The sequence below is a fragment of the Lycium ferocissimum genome, chromosome 3 (assembly GCF_029784015.1).
Source record: "Lycium ferocissimum isolate CSIRO_LF1 chromosome 3, AGI_CSIRO_Lferr_CH_V1, whole genome shotgun sequence".
Classification (NCBI taxonomy): Eukaryota; Viridiplantae; Streptophyta; class Magnoliopsida; order Solanales; family Solanaceae; genus Lycium; species Lycium ferocissimum.
In genome coordinates, this window is record NC_081344.1 from 9,217,224 (window position 1) to 9,228,325 (window position 11,102).

The window sequence follows — 11,102 nt, forward strand, 5'->3', positions numbered from 1 at the left end:
AATATACTAGATGGTGATAGCCCGTGCACGCACGGGCCCAATATTTACCAATATGTATTGGTGCAAGTGGTATTGCATGCAGTTTTGTGTGTTATGATTACTTATGTGCTGAAATAAAATTTTAATGTGAACTGAACCTGTCAATGGGTAATATAAAGTCGGGCGAAGAAAGAACTGCATATGCATAGCTGAAGTATATATTGTTTACATAGGATGTTTACATGTCATTTACATATTGACAAAAGCTGGTATTAGTAAAAGGTGATGCAGTAACGCAACCTCCACCATCTTGTTGGCAGTTGAGGGTCCTCAGCAGCTGTAGTTGTAGCCTACTTCAAAAACTTCCTAGAGAAGAATTATGAGAACACCATAATATTCGTCATTGCTGCATAAGAATTATGTGCAAGGTTTTAAGTTTGACGTAGTAGCTAAACACACATTCTTGCAAGTGAAAAGAATACTGATACTTTCAAAAGTAATAAAGGCAACTATGCTTAAGCAAACAGTCCAATATCAGGGCTACTGGGATTCTTCAAAGGTCATTGATGATTTACTATTTTTAACCCAGGTTGCTTTGTATATTCAGTTTCTTGGTGTCTACAGCAAACTGTATGCTGCTCTTGATGTTTAGTTGGTTTAGGATACAGTTTTTTGGTAAACTTTTCACTTCATTAGGTTGTAACACCTCGTACCTTTAACCTAAGCTTTGACCATGATCCTAGACTTAGAAAATTAGATAAAGAATGTGGGAATTGGAATTTCCTTGTTCAGTTGTAAGATGGGGGTTTACGCCCATGAACAGTGACCATATTTCAGTATACGAGCCGTATTTCAAAATGTAAACTGGTACCAAAGATTTCTGAGCATTCTGGAATTTGGCATTTGGCATTTGGATGTTACATTGTTAAATATGGACCATACTTCAAAATACGGCCCGTATTTCAAAATGTATTTGGAATTTGAGAAAACTTCCTTGATTAAAGTTGTAGAGCTTTGAAATACCTTTCCAACGGTATATTATAGGGGTCAAACGGACATCTGTACAAAGAGTTATGACCATTTTACTGAAGAGACGCAGTGCAGTCCATACGGAATACGGACCGTATTTCAAAATACGGCCCGTCTTTCAAAATAAGGCCGTATTTACCGAGGGTAAGATTCAATTTTTAAAACGATATATATTCGTCCATATCAGTTCAAATCATTATTTTTCATTCCTTCAAGCCCTAGAACGACCTCTACCCTTTTCCATCAACAAGAACACAAGTAAGCTACTCTAATTATTCCAAGTCAATTCTAATACATATCCTTGTAATGTAAACAAGAAATCATAATTCATAAACTAGGGTTTTCAAGAAAACCCATCTCAAGGTTCAAGAATTCACACTACAAAAAAAACTGGAAATAGCTACGAACCTTGTCGCTAATCCGTCGCTATATTGCTCGTAGCTAATAGATATACGTCGCTAACGTCGTTAAAGGATTAGTAACGGATTTTATTGTTTAGCTACGGAATTCGTCCGTCGCTAAATCCTATTTTTTTAGTAGTGTCAAGATTTTGGAAATCCTCTTCAAACTTAGAGTTTTTAATTCAAGTTTGGAGCATTACCAGGTATGTAGAGTTACTATCTACGTGTGGGAACATCATTGTTCTTCCCCACGCCTCATAATCCAAAAATTATGATTTTCTACTAAAACTAGGGTTTCTATATCATGCTCATGATAACCCTAGGTCCATGTCCATGATTGTATTATGTATGAATTGTTATAATTCCATCATTGAGTTCTTAATATTTCTTTATGATTATTGAGAATCCGTAATCCATGAAAACCCATATCTTGTATTCCATGGGTTCTTGCGTACGATGTTTTAAATAAAAATACTTATTTCATGAATATCCTCCATGTCTACAAGTTTTCATGCAATTGTATTATATAACTATCTTCATGCCATGACTCAAGATACATACATGCTAAATACAAGTTATTTCATGAAATCATGTTTACAAGTTATTTCATGAAGCCATGTTTACAAGTTATTTCGTGAAATCATGATTACAAGACAAGTACAAGTTAATTCACGAAAATCATGGGCTTAACGCCAATTATATCATGTTCATGTTTTTGGGAGTTGCACGAATTACCGAGAAGGCTCGGATAGCCTAAACTATGTAGCCACTTAGAGGACAAGGATCGCTCGCCCGGTTAGGACGATTCCTTAATTTCATTCGAATGGATCCATCGGGCACGTTACCGCACCTTATACCGTGGCAAGTATCGGGGGCTCGCCGGTCGGCGAGGTACGGACTCACGTATCCACGTGGTGATATCATGTTGTCGGTTTATGAAATGCTCTCCCTACTTATCATGTTTTACTTATGTTATATATATATAGATGTATCCATACTCATGCTCATGTTCATGTCCAGGTTTTCAGTTTCAGTTCTTATCATGTTATTCCATGTCCCATGTTATTTCTTTCGGTTGCTTTACATACCGATCACATTCGATGTCTGGCCGACATTCCCTTTATTTCCCGGGGCTGCATTTCACGATGCGGTACGGATTTACGGACGTCGCCTCTCGCTCATTAGGATGCGCACGTACCGGAACTTATTGGTGAGCCCCGTCTCGTTCGGGGTTTAGACATTGTCTTTCTTTATTTAGTTTTGCATCTAAAGGTATGATGGGGGCCTTGTCCCAGCAAGTATGTTACGTGTTTCAGACTCATGTTAGAGGTTTTATAGACAGGACAAGTGTCCTGTTAGACTTCCAGAGTTGGTTAGCCGGTTTGGCTCATTTATGATATTGTCCGCATTCATGACTTAACCAAGTACTTATGTTTAATATTATGACTTACTATGTTTTATAAAAGCTCATTATGCACTTCACGTTATATTTCCTTTCATGTATGCCTCATGATGATTGGCAAAGTGTGGTTCGCTGGTCGCGTACGATCAAGCCGAGTGTCGTGTTACGCCCAGGCCATGGTTCGGGGCGTGACATAGGTAGTTTAACTTTCATTCAAAAACTATTCCTTATGCGAAACTCAAAACAAAGATAAGAAGAAACTTCAAATGAATTAGCAAAGAGAACAAAAGCATGGCCACCAATTTTGGCTACTTCTCAATGATGTAATCAAGTTACAATTTGTATCACTGTCTTTTCCATTTTCATCTCTTTTGCCCTTCAAATTTTTCCCCTCCCTAGGGAATCCTTTACTTCATAAAACCAGACAATCCGTTCCTTTCTATCAATAGACCCTCCACAATCAACAACTTCCACAAAAAAATGTAGAAAGGAAGGAACTATAAGAGATGGTCCACTAAAACGATAAAAAAGCACAAAAAGTTAAACTAATGTAAAACGAATCTTTTTACCGGGTAAAAGAGAAGGAAACAAAAATAAACTTTATAACACTGATCTATAATGGATGGCAAGCAAGAACACCTTTTTTCCATGTTAGCTTGGCTATCTTGCGGATTCTTGGTGGAGAATTATGGTGGATTTATTGAGACCAATGTTAAAATGGATAAAAGATGGGGTATGAAGACACAGAAGGCAACGTTTGATTAATTGAATACCAATTCTGTGGAGTTTCACCTTTGCAACATCAATAATATATATATATATATATATATATATATATATATATATATATATATATATATATATATAATGATTATAAACGTTCCGTCATTTTTGTATGGCTCCGTTTGATGCTTTGTTTTGGAAGGAACTTACATTTGCAACGTTCATTATGACCATTATGTAAAAGGCTGTAACTGTCTCAGCATTTCAGTTACGGCAACATTTCATTTTTTGTTTTGGAAAAAAAGGGAATTAATAATTACGGAAAAATAGAATAAAAGGCAAAAAAAAGGACAAAAAAGATAAATGCCTTTCCAAGGCTAAGAGAATGCCACGTCACCGCTACTAATCCCAGCTTTATATATTTATATAGATATAGATAGATGATTATTGACTATACAAAATTTGGTAGGTTACTCAATATAATTCTCTGGATTGTTTTTTTCTTTTCCCCGTAAATGCTGTTTTTAAATCATCCTACTTATCTTTATCTCGTTTACTGCTTAGTGAATTGAAAACTCTCAAGGAACAAATCCCAAGTCTCGTATAGGGCAGAGATCTATATAAGTTTCTTGATAGACACACTTCTCATTATTTTCACTTCATAGGATAATTGTTCCTTTCCGTGAAAACCTTCCGTATTGAAGGATATCAATAATAAAAGTTACAAAGGACTGTTATGTCATGAATCTTATAGCAAAGAGTGCCTCTTTGTTTCTTAAAATGTCCTTAGCAATATCTGATCATCTTAATAGGTCTTGTTTTCTCCTAAATTCTCTTTTGAGTGGTTTCTCGCAGTGACCTGCTTCTCCATTTTCCAAGAAGGAAATGTGTGCCAAAACTGACATTTTACCATTTCCTGTGTTTCAGATTCGTGTTTGAAACAACAGCATGGACCTTGTTGTAATGCTAGGCTGGAAAAGACTTCTGTTAGATGCGTTTCAGTGTCACGATTGGCAAGGAAAATTGCATTTCATAAACTCATTTGCATTTGGCTGAAACTGGATTGGAAATATTATTCCTTGTATGTGGAAAATTCAGTTGAGCTCTTCGCTTATAGCTGAAACTGGATTGACACCAGGAATATTCCTCTTGCTTTATGCCATTAAGTAACTCCTATTCTTTAGCAAAATTGTGAAACCCAAGTTTGATTGTGCGGATATGGTGCTGAGCTTGCTCATGATCTGGTGTTTGTCTTAATTGATTGATGTTCCATGCTAGTAATATTCTTTTCAAAATACTTCATAAAGCAAAATCGTGTCCTACTGAAGTAAAGTTTTTAGGTTGCTCAACCGTCACTATCATATGATCTTAACAATTAGGCTTATTAGAGAGAGCGCCTGACTAGATGAGTCCTGGAAGCGATAAGGTACGCTTTAAAATAACCGAATTGAATTGAACTTCACTAACTAATCGTGTCGGTTGGATCATATATATCATCATGCTGTGCTATATTTATACAAGGGGAAATTAAATGTACAGACATGATTAAGGAAAATGCACGTATAGTTTTGCTCTTCGTAAATTTAAGCAATTTATCTTCATGACAGATTTTGTACTTTTTATATTGTCCAAAAAAAAAAAAAAGGTCCAGTCAAAACTGTATTTGATGAGAATGTGACCCATTAGTATGTCCAGCCAAAACACACCTTAATTATCAGGTAGGAAAAGTGAATAACTGATAGTTGAGGTATGTTTTGCAAATTAGTTGATGGTAGTTTAAGTAGAAAACTCTCACACTGATAGTTCGGGTAGAGAACTAAAAAAAAGTGATACTTAAGATGTATTTTTGACCCTTTTTCTCTTTGTATTAATTAGTAGAAATAGAAAATAGAATTGGAAGGTGGAGGAGTAACAAAAACATGACCATAGACCTATGTGTTTGACTCTTTTAAATTTAAATAATTGTATTAAATTGGAAACCATGGAGTCGTGCTTGAGCTTCTTGAAATTTCTCTATCAAAACTTAATTAATGGAATGTATTTCAAGTTTACGTTATGCCATCTGCTTTTATATTTTGACTTAACCTCTTTTAGGGGCGTCGGATTGGATCCACCGATATGTATGGATAGATAATTGGGACTTTTTATTTTGTACATTCGCTCACCAAAATAATTACTGACAAATGTCTATTTATATATACAGACATCATAATAATATATATTTTTTGTTTATTTGCTATTGATGTAGAAAAAAGAAATGGAAAGATTATTAAACTTTAGAGAAGTTTTTCATTTTGGAGATTTTACTTTAGAATTCGAATATGAAACTTTGGTTAAGGATACAGAGGAATTTCAATCATTCCACTACACACCTTAGTATGACTGTCAATAAACGGACTGGGTAGAATTTAGTGAGTCAAAATTAGTTGAATTAATAAACAAGCGAGTCATAATCCAACCCGTCGAACTATTATCAAGTTTTAATTTTTGTTTGTTTTCTTATAATTTGTCTAATTATCAAACAAAGCAAATAAAAACATTTCTTATTATGACATATACATCATATCAAACAAGAAAATTAAAAATATTTTAACAATATCTCTCATATAGATTACATATTTCAATTTTATATAAGTTTTAGACTGGTGAAAATGAACAATATCCAAACTTGGACGAATTAGACATATCACATTTTTATGATTTAATTTTACCACTTTCAATCTCCTACCCTTAGTTATATAATATATTGTACTTCCTCCGTTCCATATTATTTGTCCACTTTTTTTTTTTTTTAAGTCAAACTGTATAAACTTTGATCAATATTTTGAGATATATTTTTTCACCATATTGATATGAGAAGAATTACAACTTATAGTACTTTTCGTATAGTTTTTGAATGTCTAAATTATAATTTTAAAACATTGAATTAATTTAATTTAATTTAGCTTCAAAAATTAATCAACTTGACTCTCAAAAAGCGAAACAAGATAATTAATACGGGAGTACATTTTTAGAACTTTCGAGTTCAATCATTTCTGTTTACCCTCATGATCCACGTGATTATCAATTAATTTGTCTTTGCGTTAGATCTGCAATTGGCAGAACATCCTCTTATCACTTGTGTTTTTTTCAACTAAAACGAACAACGTGGTTAATTTGAACACGTCGGTCTATTACCCCTACTCGCCTACCCTCTCCCAACCTCTACTTTTTTCTATAATCCTTTTACCAAAAAAGAAAATATCAAAGCTTTTCCCGTTGACCCCTCAAATTAACACTTAAATTCACACTATGCGGTATTTTCTGGAATTAATTGATCATCTATAGTTTCAATCAAGTATTATCTGCCTGATTTTTCTCATTTTCTAGCAATTTGATCCCCTTTGTTCTAGCTATTACTCTTCATGTCCCGAGTGCTTATCATCTGAGCAACCCTCTCTCGTCGAACAATTTTAAATTGCTCGACGCAAAAAAGAAGAAGAAAGTAATGCCAGAGATCTTACCTGAGGAAAGCAGTTCATCCTCATCAACCACTGCCATCGCCACCGCCGCTACCGGAGATTTGAAGCTTAACCTATTCGGAAAATACGATGTCGGAAAACTCTTAGGTTGTGGTGCTTTTGCAAAGGTATATCATGCAAGAGACATTAGAACAAGACAAAGCGTTGCAATTAAAACCGTAAACAAGGCTAAGATATTAAAAGGCGGTTTCACGGAGCACGTTAAGCGTGAGATTGCTATCATGCGCCGGTTGCGTCATCCTCATATCGTGCGCCTACACGAAGTTTTAGCGACGAAAACAAAGATCTATTACGTAATGGAATTCGCTAAAGGTGGAGAGCTTTTTACAAAGGTAACCAAAGGTCGATTCAGCGAAGATCTCAGCCGTAGATATTTTCAACAATTAATCTCAGCCGTTGATTATTGTCACTCTCGTGGCGTGTATCATCGAGATCTAAAGCTTGAAAACCTATTGCTAGACGAAAATTGGGATCTTAAAGTAACGGATTTCGGGTTAAGTGCGGTTTCGGATCAGATCCGACCCGATGGATTGCTCCATACGCTTTGTGGTACTCCTGCTTACGTGGCACCTGAAATACTTGAGAAAAAAGGATATAATGGAGCTAAGATTGATATTTGGTCGTGTGGAATAATCCTTTTTGTGCTTAATGCTGGTTATTTGCCATTTACTGATTCAAATTTAATGGCTATGTATCGAAAAATCTATAAAGGCGAGTTTCGTTGCCCTAAATGGACTTCGCACGGGTTAAAAATGTTGCTTACACGGCTCCTGGACACGAATCCTGAGACGAGGATATCGATTGAGCAGATCAGGAACGATCCGTGGTTTAAAAAAGGTTATAAAGAGGTGAAATTGTGTATCGATGAGGAATTCGAGTTGAAAAATAGTGGATCCGAGTTGCTGAATGCGTTTCATATAATCTCGTTATCATCAGGTGTTAATCTGTCTGGATTGTTGAAGAGTTTAGGAGGCAAAGATACGGTGGATGTTGAACGGTTTGTTTCAGCAGAGTCAGCAGAGAGCATAAAGCAGAGGATTGAAGAGGTTGCGAAAGCGGAAGGAATGAGAGTTACTGGAAAAAATGGCGCTGCCGTGAGGGTTGAAGGGAAAAATGGGAAATTTGTGTTGGTAATGCAGATTAACCGGTTAACGGAGCAAGTGGTAATTGTAGAAGTTAAAAGAAAGGAGATTGGGGCTGGACCTGATCGAGATATATGGAAACAGAAATTTAAGCCGCAGTTGAGTGAATTTTTTTTATGAACCGGACGGATAGGTTTCCACCTAAGTTGCGGGGACTTTTCACTTTTGATGTCGTACCCTTATCGGATTCTCCAAAAATACGCTAATTTTGGAGAATCCATTTTCCTAATGACATTTTGAAGGTACGAAATGACATAGGTTTAAAATGTGCCCCAGAAGAGGTCAGTTGGCTTTTTAACACTCAACTGATGTGGTAAATTTCACCTCTTATGGTCTAATTGTTATTACAGCGTTCTCTATCATGAATTCAGATTTCCTGCTATTGGTTTTTCTTGATAGCGCAGGAAAGAGATTTCGAAAATCTCTTGACTTCACCCTTATGCACCTTTCGAACATTTTTTTCCACTCATTAAACTTCTAGATTGAGTTGGACCAAAATCTTTTCAACAAAGCTAGGAGCAAAAGCTGAAGGGTGCTTTGTTTAAGGAAGGAAATCGCTCCTTTTTTGAGTTTGCCTGCATTCTTTAGGTAGAGATAGGGAACTCCCCTTTATTTGCTCATGATCTACTTGTGGGATTACACTGGGTATGTTGTTGTTGATCTACTTTCTCTGTGACACAAGATGTGCCAGTATTGCAAAGGCAAGACTGGGTTCACAAGATGTGTTGGGGAAGGACATGTTTCCGGTAGCTGAAGAGGCCAATTGGCTTTTTAACATTCAACTGATTTGGTAAATTCCACCTCCTTCATGGTCCAGTTATTATTACAGCGTTTTTTATCATAAAATTCAGATTTCCTGCTATTCGGTTTTCTTGATAGCACAGGAAACAGAGATTTTCGAAAATCTCTTGACTTCACCGCTATGCACCTGTCAAACAGTTTTTTTCTACTCATTGGAGTTTCTAGATTTGAGTTGGTCCATAATCTTTTCGACAAAGCTAGGAGCAAAAGCTGACTGGTGCTTTGTTTAAGGACAGAAGCCACTCCTTTTTTGAGTTTGCCTACATTCTCTCGGTAGATAGGGCACTCCCCTTTATTGTCGCACAATCTACTTGTGGGATTACACTGGCTATGTTGTTGATCTACTTTCTCTGTGGCACAAGCTGTGCTGGCATTGCAAAGGCAGGAATGAGTTCACAACGTTTGAATAAGCTATTCGACCGATTAAAGCTAAAAGGAGAAAGAGAGATGACTCTAGTTGTTGAGTACCCTGAGGAATGTGTGTCGAGACGGTGATGTTAGGACTAGTTTCTGCACACGTAATTGGACAAGTTTCTAAAGGGGCAAGAAGAGAAGAACTTAACTACTCCATTTTTGCAAATAGGAATTCAATTACCATGTCGGGTTTGGCATAACCTGCTGTACACCTATTATTATGTGAAGAGTTAGTAGAATGTATCATAGTATTGTATTTTTTTCTCTCTATAAACATAAGATATAGAGGGGCAGAATTACCCGGTTATGTGTATATAATATTTACCGGATACTCCAATTTCCTAATAATCTCATTTTTCAGAGTAAAATGATTAATGAGATCCTGAACTTCTTTAGGAATATCCTTTTCTGGATAGTTTGAAATGACAGAGAGAAGGATTTGCATTTTCCTATTTAACTCTCCAATTGGTAAGAGAAGGTCGTTATCAGATTGTCTTGTTTTATATGAGAGAAAATAGTGGAACAAGGAAATTTCATCAACGATCCTATTTTGTCCTTGTATTATTTTTATTACATAATATATAGCAGTTTTGGTTCCTAATTTAGTGGCGAAGTTTGAATTTGGTTTTAGTGATATTTGGCTAAGCACTTTAAACATTTAATTAATTGAAGTGATGCATTCCGAATCCTTTTGCTTGTGACCTTTCACAAATTTATCGCATTATCAATCGTGGCATTTTATAATTTATCATGTTTAATGTTAAATTTGTATGATAAGTTTCAAATCTTCCTCTTTATGCGTGAAATTACACAAATATAGACGTAGTGGATGCACGAGCCCCTTCAACTTCGAAGCAACTTATTTTTAATTCCCTTCATAGGGGAGGTAGGAAAAAAGAAAGAGATGAGATAACAATAGCAAATTCAGATTCAATTACTTAATATTTGAGGGTAATTTAGTTTTAAAAATAGTTCAAAAATGTCATATTTCCTAAATAAACGGACTAAAAGTACGCATTTTTATTAATTAAAGGTTAAATATGTTAAATCGCATATTATAAGAACCAAAATCATACCAAAATCATAACTCAGCGATAATTGAGGGACTAAAAATTCTATTGTCCCTGTGAAATTTGAATAGATAATTTATACGACTAGTTACCATCTAATTAAAATAAAATGATTCTATAAAATTTCTCACTCATTATGAAGTAAGCGGCGGAAGCAGTCACTAATGTTTGCATTAGGTTAGACTGTTTACATCATACCTTTTGAGGTGTGGCCTTTTTTCGGACTCAGATAACACAAGATGTTTGTGCACCGAGCAGAGGGCATCTACGTGGGTGGCTGGATATTCACCCAAACACCCTCGGCAAAAAATTACAGTGTATATATAGGTTAGATTTTTTGTGTTTATGTACATATATTAACTTTTGAACACCCTAAACAAATGCAAAAGGTTAGCTCAAATAATCCAGGGTGTTCAAACGTGCCTCTAGTATCTTATGTTCGATTCGCATTAACAACATCATTTTTAATATTTAACTTTTATTGTTTTTTTCAAACCATTTTTTTGGTGAAAATCTTGTATCCGCCACTGAAACCGAGCTGCTCTTTTATGAAGCAAGCCATTTAACCGATATCCCCATTAAAATTCGGTTTGGTCCTTACTCCTTAAAGTCAAATGGAC

The 11,102-nt window shown here is 35.6% G+C and overlaps 1 protein-coding gene and 1 long non-coding RNA gene across 2 annotated transcripts; both read left to right on the top strand.

The window, feature by feature from the left end:
• The first annotated feature begins 6,656 nt into the window (after positions 1 to 6,656).
• Positions 6,657 to 8,432, top strand: LOC132049605 (CBL-interacting serine/threonine-protein kinase 14-like). Its single transcript, XM_059440475.1, has one exon. It carries the CDS (start codon positions 7,022 to 7,024, stop codon positions 8,315 to 8,317), a length of 1,296 nt encoding a protein of 431 aa, XP_059296458.1. The 5' UTR covers positions 6,657 to 7,021; the 3' UTR covers positions 8,318 to 8,432.
• A 46-nt stretch (positions 8,433 to 8,478) lies between these two features.
• On the top strand, positions 8,479 to 9,913 carry LOC132049606 (uncharacterized). The gene is made up of 2 exons (XR_009413127.1): positions 8,479 to 8,785; positions 8,880 to 9,913. It is a non-coding gene; the product is annotated as an uncharacterized LOC132049606 (long non-coding RNA).
• Positions 9,914 to 11,102: the final 1,189 nt, after the last annotated feature.